This window comes from Lichtheimia ornata (assembly GCF_029851405.1).
Source record: "Lichtheimia ornata isolate CBS 291.66 chromosome Unknown scaffold00049, whole genome shotgun sequence".
Lineage (NCBI taxonomy): Eukaryota > Fungi > Mucoromycota > Mucoromycetes > Mucorales > Lichtheimiaceae > Lichtheimia > Lichtheimia ornata.
Window position 1 is genome coordinate 144,282 of NW_026695369.1, and position 20,014 is coordinate 164,295.

Sequence of the window (20,014 nt, forward strand, 5' to 3'; positions counted from 1 at the left end):
GAACTTTTGACTGTATAATCAACATCTATGCTGGTTCTTTTTTATATCAGCTTCCAATTCTCGATCGATTTCCATAAATCCTCATACTCTGGCCCTTGAAATTCGTCTATTAAAATATGACATGGTCATCAGCAAAGGTAGCAAGAAGGATCCCATGATGTGATTTTCAAATACCTGAACGAAAAGGTTTTCCCACAAGGCCATATGTGTCGGTAAGGTATTGCCAAAGAGCGGGGGTGACAATGTTGAATGTCGCCATGCTGCCTTCACGGGGTCGAGCATCGGGATTCATCCTTCCTTTTGCATCTTCCAAATCGGTATTGATCACGGGGCCCGATGCCAACTTGCCGTCGCACAAGGCAAGGAACCAGGGACGGAACCAGTTGCGGTTGATAAAATAAAAGTATGGGATGGCATTTGTCAAGTACGCTCGATCCGAATGCTCGTTGTAAAGGTGTCGTTCATATAAGCATTGTCGTCGTTTTCGGAGCTGTTCACGACCAATCTCAATGTCGTGGGTCAATGTTTCAAGTAAAAGATCGACATAATGCTCTTCGCTCACATCACCCCGCGTCTCTCCTAACTAGACAAAGAAATTAGTATCCACGTGATCCATAATGGATGTTGTCATGGATACTTGCCAATCGAGAACATGTAAAGCAATACATTTGCAGGGTTGGGATACGTAATAAGATGCCATGTCGATTGGGTGCCATTGCATGAAATCGATATGCACATTCCTTGCAGCCTTCATAGATCAATGAGCTCAATGCCATTCCATTCCATGCCATATCCATGCCACTTACGAATACGAATGTTTCCTTTGTATATATATAGACATAAGCCTGATGCATAGTGGTTTTGGCCACACGTGGCGCAGTTGTGCTGCGGTGGTTTTCGGTGCATGACGTTATCGTATGGAGCGACGTAGGGTGCAAGCGTCTTTCCAGTGACCATGCTAAGGTGAGGGCACATGCGATTGTTGGATGGATCATCGCATTTTCGAATATATTGTTCCTTCCACGTATGTTCTGGTAGCTTGTATGTGATCCCGAACGTGTTGTATAGCATCTCTCTCCACACTGCATCCCCACTTGCAATCGATCTGAATTCGCGGCAGACTTGTGCAAACGTCCCGAGATCTTTGGGTGTCAAGTGACCAGCGATCGCCGTCAATAGCTCATGGTTCAGCTCGTCAATGTGCAGCATAAAGGAAAAAGGTGAGGGAGATAAAGAAAATGAGCAGCGACAGCTTTTTTTGGCAGCACCAACAGCAGCAGCAGCATCACTAACCAATTCAACTCAGCACTTTAACGTGAGGGCGAACCAAGGTATGCTAATGGACTTGCTCATCTTTCCGCTACCCATTGCTGCTCAACTCAAAGTAAGTAAGGTTCTTGAAGGAAACGAGTCATCACAGTACTAATGGTCTTGTCTTTTAGTAATGCCGGTAAATATACTCTCGACGATAGCATGTACACGCACACACACACACAGCACTCGCTCACTCACTCCATTGTTACAACACCTTGCCACACACCATCATACACAGGCCTACCACTCACAGTTCAATGACGGCGACTATCAGTCTGTCGGCAACATGTTTATGCTTCCTGTAAAGACCCGTTTTCGAGGAAACGCGCCTATGGCGGGTGAGTGGCTATATAAATAGAGCAGTTGGATGTATGACATTACTGAACGCGACATAATCTAGTCGACCCAAATGCCGAGGATATCGTGGATGAAGCTATCAGCTTGTTCCGTGCCAATTGTCTATTCCGCAACTTTGAAATCAAGGGCAATGCAGATCGTGTTCTCATCTATTTGATTCTCTTTATTTCTCAATGTCTTGGCAAGATCAACAAGAACACCACCCAAGGCGATGCCATGAAGCAACTAAACACCTTGGCCGTATCCAACTTTGCCATCCCCGGCGATCCATTTTTCCCTTTGAATGCCATGTATGCCGCTCCTACCGATCGATTGCAAGCTGGTAAGTATCTTGGATATGGGTTATGTATGGGAGTGAGTCATTGACGTACCGTATCCTGGGTCTACTAGATCAAATGCGACAATACATTCAGCAATTACGTCAAGAGTTGGTGGCTCGTTTGGTCGAACAAATCTTTGTGGATGGCAAACCAAGCAAATGGTGGATGTGCTTCTCAAAGAGAAAGTTTATGAATCTTAGTCTGTAAACGTGTGTCAATGAGGTAGAATAAATAGTATGCATATATTTTCTATCTATCTTAGTATCCAATGCCACTAATAATGCCGTAGCCTAGTAAAATGGTAATAACACCGGCTATGATGGATGCTGGAATGCCACAGCAAATAAAGTCTTTCATCTTCAAATATGTCTTCCCGGTACCATCTTCTTGCATAATCGCATTCATGTTGGGGAATCTATAAACGAAACATCAATATCACAGCACACAACATAATAGGATAGCAGTATACATACCCTGATACTGGCAAACCCATTGCGACCGAAGCTGTCAGTGCAGTGACCTATACATCATCAAGGTTTTAATCCCTCTGTTGCTGTTGCCTAGCAAAAAGATAGACTTACCATTACTAGCAAGTTGGGTTGTGGAGGTGATAGTTGCTCACCAACTTGCTTGACGATAGGAAGAATGATCAATGCTGAAACTGTGTGGCTAACAAAAGTGGCGAATACGAGAACCAGGATGCCGAAAATGAACAAGATAGCAATCACAGGCAAATCTTCTATGCCATTGGCGATACGATGACCGATAATATCAAGTAGGCCCGAGCTATCAACCGCAAATCCTAGAGCCATGCCTCCTTGTGCTATGTATCATCCTTGTTAGCATGATTACAAGGATCGCCTTGCCCAAACTTACCCAACGTGACCACACTCCACAAAAAGTTATTGAGATCAGTCTTATTGAGCATCCTTGTTCCAAACAGCAACACAAAAGGGATAATCGCAATAGTGCCATTGTCACCCCAGAATTCTTGATCAGCTGTCTCGCTGCACCATAGGCCAATTGTTGCCAGACATACAACCGAGACCCAAATTTGTGAATAGCTAGGCCATCCGTATCCAGTTGATTTGACAGCATTGATCCGTGGTGTTGTTTTGCCAGGTCGAAAGTAAAGAAGTAGCATGCCCCAAGTTGTCAATATGCAAATGATGGTGAGAGGAAGAGCGGCAGCAAACCAGATACCCCATCCTGGATTTGGATTAAGCATTTGGATAGCAATGATATTTTGTGGTGATGAAATGGGTGAAGAGAGACCACCTATGCAACTTGCAAGAGCAATGCCAAGGATAAGACATGGGCCCACTGAAGAATGCGGTGGCAACGTGCGTAGAATAGGCTATAATCCATAGCATTAGTATACAATCTCCTCCAAATACCATCATGTATTTTACCTGTACAAGCGAAAAACAAAGAACAGGCGTAGCTACATTGCTAATCCACATGCAAAGAAAAGCTGCCAAGTACATGTTGACCAAGATGACGTATTGAGGCCGAGTACCTGCTTTGCTCAATACGACAGCTGCAAATGCCTTGGTAATCCCATGTTTGCTAAGTGCTGCTGCTATTGCAAAACCTCCCAAGAGCACCAAGATTGTACCATTGAACATGCTTGAAAACACAGCCTTGGATGCATCCGCTGCATTTACAGAGTGCCCATTATCCCGAACAATATCCATGGGAACAACCAACAATGGGATCAAGTAGGCGGTGGCAAACAATGGAAGGGTCTATTGATCATGATGTATTAGGTATAATCCTTTCACATCTTTATAATCCTAATACATACCTCAAACGCCCATAACAATGCTACAAAGACCAATAGCGCCAGACATTTGCTTGCTGCTTCATGACCAAGTGTATCAATGCAAAGCAGGGGAATAAAGAACGCCAAGCTTACGGCCAAAGTGACGATGCAATGAATGGTGTTTTTGCTGATGAAAAAGTTGATCCATGGCAACTGATATCCTGGTTGCTCTTCCACTGCACGTGCATCAAATGTCTCACGTTCCTTGGATACCATATCCTTCCATACAGTGTTACGCTCAAAGTGGATCTTTTCACGCATGTGCAACTTGAGTTCGCTGACAGCCCTCGTTTCATCATTATTCGTAAAGACGGCAGCATACATTTTCTGGATAAGCTTCATGGCCATTTCAATCTCATCCAGCCGACCTTGCTGAAATGGATGTGCAACATCGATGACGTTTTTGCAATAAGTCGTTTGTAGCCGAGCACCTGTGATCTTATCCCATTTCTTGAGGATCTTGCGAAAGGCCTCATGATTAAGTTGAACATAGGACTTGATCTCTGATAGCAGGATATAGACGTCTGTGCATCGAGCTCGAAAGTTGTAATATCGATTAAATTCATCCACATTGGCGATTTCATCGAGTGTGCGTACTGAATCTCGTCGTTGTAAAAAGCGAAAGTTGCGTAAAGGTGCTGATTCCATCCAATCCCATGGTGAACGAGTCAACTCGTCGTTGGCAGCAGCATTTGGATAAAAGCGTGAAGTACGACCATCAACGGAAACCGTTTGTGAACGTGTGATAGGATGCGTCGGTGGTGATGTTGATCCCACAGTGGATGAACGACTGAGTAAACCACCACTAATCGTATTATGGCGTCGTAAGTTGAGTTGCTGGTCTTCGGATTCAGTGGTATTGGTGGAATGTGCGGTGGTGCTGCAAGTTGTAGTTGGTTGTGTTGTTGTGGTGTGTGGTGGTGTCAAGTCTTCTCTTCCTGCAAGTAATGTATCCAATCTCTCAAGCTTGCATTCTGGTCCAGGCTCATCATGCCTTAGTGCATTGGCTAGGGTCTCATCTTGAAGTGGTATTCCAAAGCTATCGAATTGCTTGCGTAATGTGGCAGCTTCATCCAATACTTCGGCTTCTTTCTGGGCAAAGAACTTGCACACCTTATCCAGTTGTTGATCGCACTCTTGAATAAACTTTTTGTCGTCGTCATTGGGTACATAGTCTGCTAACGGCTCGCCTCGTGAAGCAGAAGCCGCGGCTTCAGCAGCTACCAGAGCTTCCTGATCATGCTTTTCAAGGCTGCCTTCTTCAGCTGTACGTGCTAGACTCGGTCGTCTTGCCAACACTTGTTGTACATTAAGCCGTTCAATTTGATATACGAGCTTCTTCAACCGGTCGTAACTAGGTAAAATAAGCTTTGTATGAATGACAGGTGCGTGTAACCATGGAAAGAGTAATTAAACTTACTCCACATATTGATCAATCCAATCCGGAACCGCATTCAGGATTAGCGTATGTGCGAACTTCATTGGGCAATGTGTTTGTTGGTATCTTAAGAATAAGCAAAGGTTGTTTGTTAAAAGGGTAAAAAAGGGAAATTGGGGCACTCATCACTTACAACTAGGCTCCAGATTGTGGGTCAGACCCATGAACTTGGAGGGGATGGGCAGGGTTCTCTCTCTCTCTCTCTCGGCCATTGTCTCATGCATGATCCTTTGTCCTGCTGTATACACTGTTACACCTTGTACTACTACGCTTTCCTCATGTATACTTACACACATATCTTGGCTGCAGCAGGCGTCACGAACTGTGTTTTCCTTCTCCCCTTTTCCATCGCATCTACATACTCTGATCAGCCTCGTCTTCCCTTGTATACGCTTATTCCTTGAAGTCTTCATTCGATCCTATACGTACCGGCATGACAGTATCCAACGCCATTTTGAACGAGACCAATCTCAACGAGCACTTGAATGATCCACAAACTCATGTTGTCAGCGCGATTGGAGCTCTCGGAACGGGTAAATCCAGTCTATTGAACACCATGTGCGGCGAGCGTGTATTTGAAACAGGCGAAACATTTGTAAGAAGTCATCCCCGAAGGAGTCCATAGCATAAACGTGTCATACCAACCTTTTGCCGTTTTCCCATATAGGCCACCACCACCACTATTGCTAGTGTTGTGCGATCATGGAAATACATCCCCACCACCAAGTATGTCCATCTGGTTGATACACCTGGTCTATGTGCTTCATCTGCTCGTGATCGACAAAACGTTCAAGAAATGGTGCGTTACTTTAAGAGCCTTGCTTATGGTGTGAGTGCATTTCTATTAGTATTCGACATTAAGGATATTCGGTAAGTTTTCTTTGTGTCATGTGTTGCAAAGAAGAGAACAATGGTGGTGGATGCTACACAATGACAGCTGCATTTTACTAATTATATGATTGCATGAATGAAATCTATTTTAGTTTGGATGCTTACACACAAGACATGCTCAGCCTATTCCAACAACTTCTTGGCAAGGACTTTTGGAACTTTGTTGTTCTTGTATTCACTCATGTGGATGATGAGGTTCGAGATGAATTGGACGATGCCATTGAAGCGGTGCTTGATCCCGAAGGTATAGGATAAAGGTGGTAATGTGACACGTGGACTGATCGTTCTTGAACCAAATGCTTGGCATTAGAGGGTTTCGTGGCTGAGATTACACGATTATACAAGTTGTCCCCCAAATCATTTGTTCCCAACGTCATTTTCGCAACCACCAAAGATGTGCGCATGAGCAGCTACGGTCAACGACAAATCCGAGAGATATACAATTCCGTTGTACGTTGCGAGGCAAGGAACGAACATCGTCGATTCAATTGTACCTGGTTACAACAAATTCGAGCTCATTCTTCAGAAGAGGAAAAGACTGAATTCATCACTCAAAGTATTATGGGAGCATGGTCCAACATGGCATCCAATGTATGTAGACTGCAATAAAAAGACATATAGATATTTATAGGTATATATAAAGACCCTTCTTCTATCCGTTTACCGATGGAGACATTGTATATAGGGTTTCAAAAGGAGGAGGGGAGGGAAGGGAAGAAGAGAGAGAGTTGTATTGACTTGTTGCCCTGGATAAAAGGAGGTGGGAAAGGAGGATCAGTTCTTGTTTATTATATGTGTGGATCATGTTATGCGTATCGAAAGAATCATCTGCGCATGACCGAAAAGGGCAAGTCGTCGTGGTAGGTTACATAAAGATGGAACGATTATTATGCGTATACAAAAGAAAGAGAGAGATTGCAGATCTGGCGCGATGATCGACATGAGGAAGGGCGCTCATTGAGTATGCAGCATTGTGTTATTTATAAAGAGAGAGCGACTTGAAAACAAGTGATGTTCTCCTTAGAATGATGACGGTGTCTGTGTAGCTAATGCATATGGCGTCGTTAAAAGGCGATGCAAGTTCTCCGGGATTGAATCGGCGACAAGTGGTAACTGCATGTAGACACGTCCATGATTCAGCAAGAGACCATGTGGTTGGGTATTCTCACAATTGGAATGTCTCTGGTGACACACGCACACAACAAAAATACACAGCCAATGCTTTGCACGCGCCTCAATTGCATGGCATGTTGGATAAGCCCTTCATTTGATTTACTGCATGCATAATTGAAAAAGATGATATGTACTTTTTCATCACTTGTGGCGGGTTCTTTATACAAAGTCGCAATAGTGAAGTAGGGGGAAAGGAGAGGCACACCCACTCACGCAAAGAAAGGCACATACACAAAGAGAATAAACCAAGGACAAGGAGCAAAAGAGTGGGGGTGATGGATACCAGGTAAGGCAAGTTGTTGCTGGATGTGCTTGCTTGTGTGTGTTCAAGTCGGGTAGTGCTCCCTTCTTTTTTTGTGCGCTTCTTTTTTCCTTTCCCTCTCTTGTTCACTTTCCTATCTTCTCTCTCACTCAACTCACAAAACTTTTATTCTGCTGCTGTGACACCTCATTCCATGCCTCATCATCAACCACGCGATGACAATAACAATGACCAAGGGTCAATGAGGACTACGCCTGTAAAAGGTACTCAAGAAGTGCCTGCAACAGCCCCTATATTCGAAGGTCACTTGTATCTACAACATCCAGAAAAGAGCGGCCGATGGCAGTGGCGACTATTTCGTTTCGATGGCACATCCTTCACTTGTCTCTCGACACGAAAAATCAAGTTACCACCTGATACACCTGTTGATCCTACTCCCAATGAGAATACACTCGTTCAGTCATTGTCATCACATCAACTGAATCAGCATCATCATCATCATCACCAGCAACACAATATGAATCACTCCACTTCTTTTCACACATCCCACACATCGCCATTACTTGCAACACCAAAGGATAAGACATTGCGCCTCGTTTCCATGACAAGTGCAAGTATGCCAGATTTACCAGCTCTTGCCACAACACCATCCAACAATATCAATGAGCCCATGCTAGCCAGCTATTATCAATTACCAAAATGGACCGTGGACATTGCCAACATTTCCGCTATTTCGGTTTTGAAAGGATCCAAGAAACGATCTCCTTTTAGCTCAAACTCATCAAAGTCAAAATGCTTTTGTATACGCACCTACGATGGACAATGCCATGTCATGAAAGCACAAAAATACAAGGATTTGGAACGTTGGCTCTTTGTTCTCACAAAGATGTGGAGATTTGTTCAAACCATTCGCGACCAAATGCAAAAACAACAGCAACAACAACAGCAACCACTCGTTGTCATGCAACCACCACCCACATCATCTTATCCACCTCATGCCAACGCTATGTTTATGCATCCACCATCATCATGGGAACAACAACAACAACAACAACAGCAGCCGACATTTGCAACAGCACGTCCATTTGATAACACAATCACTGCACGTAACCTTGTCCCGCCACCGCCACCACCACCGCCCCATATTCATGATAATACGATTGCCCCAACGACATCATCACCACCACCAGCACCTGTGGGAGCCCCATCATTTACACAGCCCCATCATCAACAACAGCAACAACCATCCACTCAATATGATGCACGTTACAAGGCACCCATGTTATCCATGGAAAAAGTACATTGGATCGATCAATGGCGTGAATCGCTTGCTGAGCTTGCAGCTTATGATCAAAAAGCCGTATCACCACCACCCATTGAACCTATCCCTGATGATGATCAAATTAGCTCAATCAGCGGATTAACCAGTATTAGCCATCGTGGAAGACCACCTGCAGCTGCAGCTACAGCACCACGGCGATCCATTGTGTCACCTCGGAGAAAAGCATCGAAACGATCCATTCGTTCCATCACAGCTAGCATGAAACGTGTTGCTGGTGGAGGAGGTGGTGGTGGTAATGCAAGTGGCAGTGGTGGACATCCTACTGATGGTGGTGGTACCATTAAATCCAACAGCATTGCACCAGCCAACGCATCATCGGCCGCAATTATGCCGCAGGAACTGCCATTGGAAGATCGACCAAGCTCCTCCTTGAAAAAGAAGCGGTCTGATGAAGTGAAGAATTGGATCACAAGCAACAAAGCAGAGGAGATTGTAATTGGTAAGGAGGCATCTACATACGCATACATGCTTGAATCTAATGTATATTATAGTGGGACCAGACATGGACTATTTCCAAGATGCAAACACTGTACTAGAAAAGGAAGAGTCAGTGAACGCCGATGCCGATTACCGAGCAGCTGTCCGATACCATACTTCGATTCGTGGTCGAAATGTACAATTGGTGGAGGAAGAAGAGCAACAACAACAACAGCATGCTATCAATGAACGACAAAATCAACTTTCGCATCGTGCTTCATTAATCGCTGACGAGCAAATTCATGGACATTCGCCATTGCAAACATTAGCAAGAACAGATAACCCGCGTGCATTGCAACAACACATCAATTATGCAAAGCGTAGCAGTAGCCCAGCACTCATGTGGCAATCATCAACAACGACACAGCCACTCAACACAAGAGGAATGGATGATGATAACAATGATGACGATGATATGAGCTTGGCAGATTTACAACGATCCTTACGACGTGTAAGTGTGAATGACGATCCAAGGCAGCAGCAACAACAACAGCAACAATATAATCGTGTAAGGTCACCTTCGGCATCATCCATTCTCGACAAGCGTGCACCATTAGATCTTATCAACAATCAACGCAGCATTGTTTATCCACAGCCGCATCCTTCGTATTATACGCCTTCATCACAACATTACAGTACCCAACCATTACCACCACCGAGTACTCCTTCTATTGTGGCACCTGCTGTACCTCCAATGCCTGTAGGACGATGCTCAACGCCTTCACGCCCATTTTATGGTCAGCCTACAATGTCATCTTCCGAATTAACAAGTACACAAAGCAAGAAAATGTATCATTACTTTGACACCCAATCCTCAAGGACCATAGCCACTGATGCAGTAACACCACCTGTCGACAAGAAGAAACGACCACAATCTTGGATGATTCCTTCTACGACTACTTTTCTCGATCCAAAATCAGCAGGGGCTGCTCCTACAACGACGACAATAGTACACCCATCTCTCAAAGCTACTACATCATCCAACAGTAACCACGATCACTATTATACCAGACGTTCCATAGATGTCGCCGATACCATACGCCGAGGTAGCACTAGTAGTAATAGATGGTCTTAAAAACCCGTATTCCCTCTTCACACACACACACACCTTCCTTATAATACATCTCCCTCCTCATCTTAGCCGACATGCTTCCGCCTTCTTATACTCCTCATCATCACCGTCATAATAATTAGCTTGATAACCACTGTTTTGTATTCCTTGAAGGTTTTATGTGATGTGTAATGCTGTTGATAATCCACCAAAAGTCTCATTAGATCAGATGACGTTGTTTGAGAGGTGCATATTGGGTACATAAGCATTCTCGAAAACCATTACGATCAAGGGGAAACTTCCATAAATGGTGCTTTACCAAGAATAGATGGTGATGGCATTGCATAGTTTTCACTTGATTGGGATCAAGGTTTGCCTATCCTTGTATTTACTCGGTCATCCACTCATCCAATGGTTGAACTTTGTGGTCCCCGTATTTAGTCAATTGTAGTATACACGCCATCATCATCATCATCACCACCCGTATGCTCATCCACAACATTATGTAATATCTTCACGGAGCAAAGTAAATACCATTGCACCCCAGCAACTTTACCCAAGAATCACTAGTCAACCAGCTCTTACTATACATGCACAATACAAAAGTCTATGGCCTCGAGTGTTGCTAGCCAAGTCAGGGACATTGATATGCCGCAGCAGCGCAACAATAATTTTCCATCACAGCAGTGGAATTGCTTGAATCCAACTTGCATTTTTCTCTTACTCCTCTACTCGTCTTTATTGCTCATTCACAATGTCAGAACGAAAGGTGCTCAACAAGTACTTCCCTCCCAACTTCGATCCCTCAAAGATCCCAAGACAGTAAGTAGATGGCAGGCTTAGCATGGTCACAGCTCCCGTACTAATCAATTCCCAATAGAAAACGTCCCAAAGATCTGCAACACAAGGTGCGTTTGATGGCGCCCTTTTCAATGCGATGTGAATCCTGTGGCGAATACATTCATAAAGGCAAAAAGTTCAATGCACGAAAAGAAACGGTTGAAGGTGAACAGTATCTAAGTATCAAGATCTTTCGATTCTATATTCGGTAGGTTACAAGCATAGTTTCCTTCATTCATTCATGACTGACATGAGTCTATTATCAGGTGTCCCCGATGCTCGGCTGAAATCACCTTCAAAACGGATCCAAAGAACACCGATTACGTTGCAGAGCATGGTGCAAGTCGTAACTTTGAACCATGGCGAGACGCGGATGGTGATGAGGAAGAAGAAGAGGAAGAGGCCGAAGATCCTATGGCAGCTTTGGAGAATCGTACACTTGACTCCAAGAGGGAAATGGAGATTTTGGATGCATTGGATGAGATTCGATTACGCAATGCACGAAGTCAACGAGTGGATGTCGATGATGTATTACAACGATTCAGCTATATCGACAAGGAAGCACTGGAATCTCGGTTAAAGCAAGAGGAATTGGAGGATGAAAAGGAAGCGAGTGAGGTTTTCCAATCAGCTGATGGTGAATGCGTACGCAAATTGGCCGAAGGTGATGAACCCGATGTCTTTTCTCTCGTTGCATCCAAAAAGGCTGCCATGGCAACCACCACCACTCCCAACAACAAACCATCACAACCATCATTGGTCGCAGCTGTTAAACGCAAAGCAGAACAACAACAGCAACTTGGCATCGCCGTCAAACGCAAAACGAATAATAACAACACACCATCACCATCACCACCACCAAAATCAAATGGCAACGGCAAACCTGCCACTGGATTATCCATGCTCGCATCATACGACGATTCGTCATCAGAGGACGAAGATTAGCTACTATATTCAAATTATATATATATACACAAACACATAAAGCAAGTGATGAGGGAGGATTGATCTATGATTCATTGAGGGCTATTGTTCTCCTGGGCGTTTGGCATTGCAAGCAACAATCTTGATCTTATCAGCTGTTACAGACTCTTGTTCAAACTTAAAGTTGGGATTCTCCACAATAAAGGTCCAAATATCATCGCAAAATCGATACGTGTGTAAATGGCCCTGAAATACCCAAGCCATGTGAATATACTATGGGGTTGTAGAATGTGATGTGGTTACCTTGATAGTAGCCTTGTTTCTCACAAGCTGTGAAAGCGCTTCTGAAATACTCTTGTCAAAGGTCGTAAGCACCCGCATGGCAAGTTGAGGATTGATATGGCCACTCTGAATGAGCTCATCGAGTGAATCGGTTAGAGCCATGCCAATGCTGTTCTTCCCATTGAGTGAGTCGTTAGTAACACTGGCTAAATCGTATGCATAAAAATCAACCTGCTGCGACGATAAAGCTCATAAAACTGTGCGTTGGACATTTGTGGGTGTACGCAGCTAGAAAAGAAGATCAAGAACAATGCCCAATGCGCTTGCAGGAAAATGACTCTTTCAGTGGAGTCTGAAATGGCTGGCATGGATCGTTCTGACCAATGCTTCAATATCATCAATGACATCATACTACATAGTAGTTGCTCTGACAACGCTTGGTTGCCATCCATGAATCCATAGCAACCGATATCAATGGCAACTTGCTTGAGCGTATCATGTACTCTATTCAGGTCAATGGACATGCTTAAAAGTAGACCTTCTCTTTTCTCAAATGCTGGTGTTAGCTATATGATGAATGCTTATTCAGCTATCATTGATACCTTCGCATCCGAGCATAGAGCGAATAGCTTGTAATCACTACTATAAAAGTCGCTCAATTGACTTTTGACGGGGCTCAAACTTTTTTGGAGATCCTTCAATTGAATTCAAAAGCTATAAAAGCTCGTTGAAGGAAGAAGCATGCATCTTGTGTAACCATGAGCTGTCCTTGAACGCTTTTGAATACGGCATCATGTCTTTGAATTACGCATTCGGTGGTCTTGAAAAAGCTTGGCAAACTTTGATAACGGGATATTTTATAGGATAAACAATGCTAAGATGCAATCAATAGCACTCAAAACCTTTTGATTCTTTCATTCACCCGATAGAAGAGAATAGCATTTCTCGATGATGAACGAACCACCTGCCGATACCAATTGGCTGATAACATCGCACACTCGAATAGTGCGACGTAATTAGTAGGATACTTTCATAGTCCTCGATTACAATGGTAAAGCTCGATATGAATGAAAACCTTCCACGTACTTTCCGGATGGAAAGAGAAGCTGTGTAACGATAGGAATTATGCAGACAAAAGATTGCATTACCAGCATAAAACGAACACCACGAATTGTAGTGTACGATACATGGCACATGGAAGATCGCGGCTTATCCTCACGTGCTGGTGGGACCAACGTGTGCATGACGGATGGATCATTTATGTTCCAAAGTATATCATTTATTGCCACATTCCAACTTGATGTACTACTACAGGTTGTATATCATGTTTTTTTGCTTATCAGGTCCATAGATGGGTTCTATTCTTGTATGCTGAACATTAAGCGCTATGTACAACCTGAATGGCTGTAAGAGCGATGCGTTGCTCTACCACTTTCTACTAGTACGATCATGCATTTGTGAGTATCGAGTATTTGACCATAAAAGAAGGATTGTTGGTGATGATAATGCACCCATTGCTAATAAGCCTTGAGAGTTGGAAAATAGAAAGCTTTAAAAATCGTTGGCGATGAGTGAGGAGTGCAGGGGAACGAGTGCCGAGTTAAGATGGCGGACTTTTTTCAATGGTCATCACACCACCACAATCCCTTCTATTTCTAGCCTTTTATCTTTCTTTCTCTCTCTCTTACTCTCACTCACTCTCTCTCTCTTTCAACCTTGTGCAAAGACCTCTATTCATTGAATCGGCACACGGGACACACACATTCACACTATCAACAACTCTCTTCCGCTCTCTTATTGAATCACTTTTGACGGCTACCTGCCTTTTGAGCATCTCTCCACTTTGCAGCTTGTGCATTATTGAGCAATGTCGAATTCGGCACAAACGAGAACGGTCCGTCTTACGGTTATTGCTGCAGATGGGCTCATCAAAAAGGATCTCTTTTTCAAATTGCCTGACCCATTTGGTATGGTATATTTGTCTAGTGAGCATACTATGAAAATGAATACAAGTTAACCCTATGTATGTGTGTGCGTATCTATCTATTAGCCGTTGTCACTGTGGACGGGGAGCAAACGCATACGACTACGGTTATGAAAAAGACGCTCAATCCATATTGGAACGAAAGCTTTGACCTGTAAGGGGAGGGGAAGATGTTGTTGTGTGTGGGGGATGATCTGCTGACGATGAGTTGGATCTCTATTGTTGTGTAGCCAAGTTACGAATCAAAGTGTGATTGCAGTGCAAGTGTTTGATCAGAAAAAGTTCAAAAAGAAGGATCAAGGATTTCTTGGAGTGATTAACGTGCAAGTGGGCAATGTCTTTGATTTGGATATTGGTGGCGATGGTAAGTGCAAGAGAAATGTTCTATTGCATGAATAGACCCATGCCTAATCATCGTCCGCTCATCCCCCGCTCCTCTCTTTTCCCCCTTTTAGAAATGATGACTCTCGACTTGAAGAAATCTAATGCAAATGAGACCGTGCACGGCAAACTTATTCTCAACATTTCTACCAATGTCAATGCTCCTATTCGTAATGGCACCAATACCCTTGTCCCAGGCACACACACTGCTGCAAGCACTAGCAGTCCTCAACCCAATACATCGACATCATCCCTCTCTCAAGCAACCTCCAATGATCAACGTGTCTCATCTTCTGCTACATCACCTTCAGTACCACCAGCAGCCGTTACTACAACAACAAATCCAACTTCGACAACCGCAACATCTTCATCTGCTCGTAACAATACCCACGATGAACGAAACGATTTACCACCAGGGTAATTAATTCTTTCTTCACGCCATCAACATCAATATTGATTTATGGTTCTTAGTTGGGAGAGACGAGTGGATCATTTGGGTCGACCTTACTACGTGGATCACAATACACGAACAACCACGTGGAAACGTCCTTCGTATGTATCACGATACCATGTTTATGCCAATGCAACTAATATGAACACTATCCATTGTAGAGCACAAAGCGCACAGGAACAACAACAAGTGACCGAGCTTGAAAGACAACGACACAATGCTCGTGGCCTACCCGAAGAACGTCAACCAACAGCCACAACCAGCACAAGTGGTGGATCAAGTGGTGGTGGCGGTGGCGGTGGTGGTGATACTTCTCAGAACCGCTTATCTACTGCTGGATCAATTACTGGCACGCAGCAACAAGGGTCATCCAATAATGTATTATCGATGCAACAAAACATGACAACTGCAGGATCAGGACCACTTCCACCAGGATGGGGTAATGTTCTTATGGAGAAGAAATGATGAATGTATGCTTATTCATGTATTTAGAAATGCGAAGTACACCTGAAGGTCGACCCTATTTTGTGGACCATAATACCCGAACGACGACGTGGGTGGATCCTCGACGACAACAGTATATCAGCACTATTGGTCCTGGATCGAATTTGCAAGTTCAAGTACAGCCTGTATCACAACTTGGGCCACTACCATCAGGATGGGAAATGCGTCTTACCAGCACAGGACGTGTGTACTTTGTCGATCACAATACCAAGACAACCACGTGGGATGGTACGTTGTTGAAAAATAGGGTGTATATGAATGCTCCTTATTCATGGATTGATGCAATAGACCCGAGACTACCGAGCAGTTTGGACCAAAATGTGCCACAATACAAGCGTGATTTCCGCCGCAAACTTATCTACTTCCGATCACAACCTGCTCTACGACCGGTACCAGGCCAATGTCATATCAAAGTGCGTCGTGAACACATTTTTGAAGACGCCTATGCAGAGATTATGCGCCAAGCACCTGCCGATTTACGCAAACGTCTCATGATCAAGTTTGATGGCGAGGATGGTTTGGATTATGGTGGTTTGTCAAGGTAAATTTATATACCCCAAGGCATGGTTGATAGGTGATGGCTCATGATTCTTTCTATAGAGAGTTTTTCTTTTTGCTCTCTCACGAAATGTTCAATCCTTTCTACTGGTACGTGTGTTGGTTAGCGAGTGTTTTAACATGATGGGTATTTATGCAAACAATGTTACTTAGCTTGTTCGAATATTCGGCTCACGACAACTACACGCTGCAAATCAATCCTCATTCTGGTATCAATCCCGAGCACTTGAACTACTTTAGGTTCATTGGTCGTGTTGTGGGTCTTGCCATTTTCCACCGCCGATTCCTTGATGCTTTCTTTATCGTGTCGTTCTACAAGATGATTCTTAACAAGAAGGTGACCGTTGCTGATATGGAAAGTGTGGATGCCGAATTCTATCGCAGTTTGCAATGGATCTTGTAAGTACAACTCATGATGCTTATTGTCAAAGTATTAACACGACGCTGTTAAGGGACAACGATATCACTGATATTTTGGAGCTGACGTTCTCGACTGATGATGATCGATTCGGTGAGGTGGTTACGGTGGATCTCAAACCAGGAGGACGCGATATTGAAGTGACCGAGGAGAACAAAAAGGAATACGTTGGGTGAGTCATTTGGTTATTGCCATGCAGCAGCAGCGTGTGGATGATATTGACTATGGGTGTGCTTTTTAGCCTTGTCACTGAATGGCGTATCTCTAAGCGCGTTGAGGAGCAATTCAAAGCTTTCAAAGAAGGTTTCAACCAATTGATTCCTCAAGATTTGGTGAACGTGTTTGATGAACGTGAGCTCGAATTACTCATTGGTGGTATTGCCGAGATCGATGTGGATGACTGGAAGAAGCATACCGATTATCGTGGATACACTGAACAAGATGATGTGATTCAATGGTTCTGGAAGGTAATGATTTAAGAGATGGGTGTATCAAAAGATGAAATACTCATCTTAGTTGTCTAGTGTGTACGATCATGGGATAGCGAAAAGAAATCTCGATTGCTACAATTCACTACTGGCACGTCGCGTATTCCTGTCAATGGATTCAAGGATTTGCAGGGTAGTGATGGCCCAAGACGTTTCACTATTGAAAAGGCGGGAGAGGTGACACAATTGCCCAAAGCACATACATGGTAAGTGGATGGGACGACGATGTTAAATATAGCTTTCCACACGCACTCACTCACGTATCTTTTTTTTAGTTTCAATCGTATTGACATGCCTCCATACAAATCATATGATGCATTGGTGGCGAAGCTCTCGATGGCCGTTGAAGAAACCCTTGGATTTGGTCAAGAGTAAACACACAATCCATCTCCTATTCATTATTTACGTTGTACCACCATACGTGATGCATGTGCACTCACATGCAATATCCCTCATTCCATCGTCCTCCGTATCCGCCTTCTTGTTCCTTTTCTTCAACAAGCCCCGCTTTATCCCCCCCTCCACCCTTCTCTATCCTTGTTTCTTAGCTTTTCTTTTTCCCTCTGCGATGAGTGTTTTTTTATCATTGTTAATGCATATATTTTTTGAATGATGTGACAAGGTTTTTATGCATGAAGAAGGTTTAATTCATGTCGCACAAACAATGCCAAGCAATGCATGTGCGATTTTGGTGATAGTAATTGAAAGGCAAAAAGGAATGCTGTATTTACAAATGATTGGGATTAAGTCTGAGGATGCTCTAGTGTTGTAATAATGGGAAAGGGATCGAGTCGAGGTAAAAAGAAACAAGAGCCGGGGTATGTTTGTGGAGATAATGCAAGTCAAATAGGAGGAGGGGATGATAGGTTAATTTATGCAGTAACTTTTTGTTGTTGATGCTGTTGCTGAGAGGCACCAAAGTCCCAAATGTGGATGTTGCCTTGCTCTGTAGCAGCAATGACCTTTGAATCGCTGAGACGAATGGAAGAAACAGCAGCTTGAGGAGCACCTTCAGTAAGAGTATACATGGGCAAGCCACTTTCGATATCCCAAAGCTTGACACTGCCATCAAGAGAACCAGATACAAGCCTGAGCTTGTCGTAGGCTAGCGTGGTGATACCATGGGCATGGCCAAATAGAGTGCGTAAACAACGACCTGATTCAAGAGACCAAATCTTGATGGTATTGTCATCCGATCCTGACACAATGACAGGTGCATCATGATCAAGGAAACAAGAACGAGGCAAAAGTCCTGCAACGGCTACTTGAACACCAGCACGATGGCCTTCAAAGGTACGAATACAAGATTGAGCATTGAGATCCCAAAGACGAATGGTACCATCCACGCTTGCTGACACGAGTTGATGGTGACCATGTAATTGTAAATGAGTGACTTTGGCGGTGTGACCCGTGAGCGTGTAGCAACGACCTGTTTGGAAATTCCAAATCTTGATAGATCCATCCACGGAGCCACTAGCAAGGATACGTGAATCAAAGTGCAAATGGACAACGCCATCCGTGTGTCCTTCAAGAGTGCGTATGCATTGGCCTGTATGGTAATTCCAAATCTTGAGCGTATGATCCATGGATCCAGTCACAAGCTTGTTATCGTCAAATTGGAGGGTGCGTACACAACGTGCATGGCCTTTCAAGGTGCGTAGGGGTTGACCACTTTCAAGATCCCACACGGTAGCTGTTCGATTTGTTGAGCCCGTGATCAACAAGTTTTGCGCATCGCAATACTGTAAACAAAGTACTCCGCCATCACCGCCTTCATTTAGGGTGCGTGTCGTAAATCGGTGTTTACGCCAATTGCGTTCTACTACCAAACGTTCGCTGTAAACCTGCTTCCAAGGCTTTCGATCGGCGCGTTTAGCGGGTGATGATTGTTGTGAATCATCGTCTTCCAAGGGTCGTTTGTGAGCACTGCGAAGACGTACAATACGACGTTTTTGTAATAAAGGCAATCCCCATCCACACTTGGCACACTTTTTGTCGATGTGTTGTTGACACATGCGATGCCATAAGCTGTCATCATCGGCAAGCGTTTTCCATCGTCGGCTGACTTGGCATGCTGCACATAGCGATTGAGCATCCAAGTAGCTAAAGATTTTGACGATGATCTCAGGTGGAAGAATGGCTGTCATATCAATGCGAAGTAATGGTTCAATGGAGGATGCGAGAAATGATAGCTGTGATGTGCAGCACGTGGCAACTAGGCCCTGCAGAATGATGCGTCGTTGTTGAGCCGTTGCTGCACTGAAAGTTGCCCATGCATCAAGGATAGGTTGTTGCATTGTCGTTGGTAAATGAGAGAGCTCCTAATGTCGAAAGAGAGAAATGTCAGATGATATGTACGACAAACATTGGTGTAGATGATCCACTCTTTTTCTTTACCTTATGCAGGTATTCTTCATTGGTAGCTTCGGTTCGCACGGGTGCAAGATCGGGTCGATGACGGTAGCAAAAGGAACGATTGTCAGTGGTGGTGATAGTGGTGGAGGTAGTAGTAGTAGTGGCCGATGTTTTTGTAGTGATCATTTAAACGAGAGTGGTGATGGGGGTGTTGTTGTTGTGGTTGTTGCTGTTAATGTTAAAGAGGAAGGTGGTTGTGGGGTTGAAGGGTGTCTTTTTAAACAAGTCGGAACAAGAGAATGGCGCAATCAGCAAGAGTTCTATGTCAACGAAAAACGATTGGCTTGACATGGCACCATTTTGACTCCGGATATCGAAT

The 20,014-nt window shown here is 44.0% G+C and overlaps 9 protein-coding genes across 9 annotated transcripts; 5 read left to right on the forward strand and 4 right to left on the reverse strand.

Moving 5' to 3' along the window:
* Window positions 1–41: 41 nt before the first annotated feature.
* Window positions 42–1,209, reverse strand: O0I10_008912 (uncharacterized protein; the record flags this gene model as incomplete). The annotated part of the gene is made up of 4 exons (XM_058488912.1): window positions 42–106; window positions 175–583; window positions 642–748; window positions 807–1,209. 4 exons carry the CDS (start codon window positions 1,207–1,209, stop codon window positions 42–44), a joined length of 984 nt encoding a protein of 327 aa, XP_058340332.1.
* A 391-nt stretch (window positions 1,210–1,600) lies between these two features.
* Window positions 1,601–2,198, forward strand: O0I10_008913 (uncharacterized protein; the record flags this gene model as incomplete). Its single annotated transcript, XM_058488913.1, has 3 exons — window positions 1,601–1,652; window positions 1,715–1,993; window positions 2,062–2,198. 3 exons carry the CDS (start codon window positions 1,601–1,603, stop codon window positions 2,196–2,198), a joined length of 468 nt encoding a protein of 155 aa, XP_058340333.1.
* Window positions 2,199–2,249: 51 nt separating this feature from the next.
* On the reverse strand, window positions 2,250–5,298 carry O0I10_008914 (uncharacterized protein; the record flags this gene model as incomplete). Its single annotated transcript, XM_058488914.1, has 7 exons — window positions 2,250–2,406; window positions 2,465–2,511; window positions 2,573–2,814; window positions 2,868–3,348; window positions 3,404–3,739; window positions 3,799–5,170; window positions 5,237–5,298. 7 exons carry the CDS (start codon window positions 5,296–5,298, stop codon window positions 2,250–2,252), a joined length of 2,697 nt encoding a protein of 898 aa, XP_058340334.1.
* Window positions 5,299–5,687: 389 nt separating this feature from the next.
* Window positions 5,688–6,754, forward strand: O0I10_008915 (uncharacterized protein; the record flags this gene model as incomplete). Its single annotated transcript, XM_058488915.1, has 4 exons — window positions 5,688–5,849; window positions 5,922–6,124; window positions 6,238–6,389; window positions 6,456–6,754. The coding sequence occupies 4 exons, from the start codon at window positions 5,688–5,690 to the stop codon at window positions 6,752–6,754; spliced, it is 816 nt and encodes a 271-aa protein (XP_058340335.1).
* A 1,019-nt stretch (window positions 6,755–7,773) lies between these two features.
* O0I10_008916 (uncharacterized protein) lies at window positions 7,774–10,474 on the forward strand (the record flags this gene model as incomplete). The annotated part of the gene is made up of 2 exons (XM_058488916.1): window positions 7,774–9,361; window positions 9,414–10,474. The coding sequence occupies 2 exons, from the start codon at window positions 7,774–7,776 to the stop codon at window positions 10,472–10,474; spliced, it is 2,649 nt and encodes an 882-aa protein (XP_058340336.1).
* Window positions 10,475–11,204: 730 nt separating this feature from the next.
* Window positions 11,205–12,235, forward strand: O0I10_008917 (uncharacterized protein; the record flags this gene model as incomplete). The annotated part of the gene is made up of 3 exons (XM_058488917.1): window positions 11,205–11,272; window positions 11,331–11,498; window positions 11,557–12,235. 3 exons carry the CDS (start codon window positions 11,205–11,207, stop codon window positions 12,233–12,235), a joined length of 915 nt encoding a protein of 304 aa, XP_058340337.1.
* Window positions 12,236–12,316: 81 nt separating this feature from the next.
* On the reverse strand, window positions 12,317–12,768 carry O0I10_008918 (uncharacterized protein; the record flags this gene model as incomplete). The annotated part of the gene is made up of 3 exons (XM_058488918.1): window positions 12,317–12,460; window positions 12,518–12,665; window positions 12,728–12,768. 3 exons carry the CDS (start codon window positions 12,766–12,768, stop codon window positions 12,317–12,319), a joined length of 333 nt encoding a protein of 110 aa, XP_058340338.1.
* Window positions 12,769–14,363: 1,595 nt separating this feature from the next.
* Window positions 14,364–17,655, forward strand: O0I10_008919 (uncharacterized protein; the record flags this gene model as incomplete). The annotated part of the gene is made up of 14 exons (XM_058488919.1): window positions 14,364–14,463; window positions 14,547–14,634; window positions 14,711–14,844; window positions 14,936–15,278; window positions 15,333–15,413; window positions 15,474–15,751; window positions 15,805–16,044; window positions 16,105–16,357; window positions 16,417–16,464; window positions 16,528–16,773; window positions 16,827–16,964; window positions 17,034–17,259; window positions 17,317–17,486; window positions 17,556–17,655. 14 exons carry the CDS (start codon window positions 14,364–14,366, stop codon window positions 17,653–17,655), a joined length of 2,445 nt encoding a protein of 814 aa, XP_058340339.1.
* Window positions 17,656–18,152: 497 nt separating this feature from the next.
* O0I10_008920 (uncharacterized protein) lies at window positions 18,153–19,821 on the reverse strand (the record flags this gene model as incomplete). Its single annotated transcript, XM_058488920.1, has 2 exons — window positions 18,153–19,601; window positions 19,678–19,821. 2 exons carry the CDS (start codon window positions 19,819–19,821, stop codon window positions 18,153–18,155), a joined length of 1,593 nt encoding a protein of 530 aa, XP_058340340.1.
* Window positions 19,822–20,014: the final 193 nt, after the last annotated feature.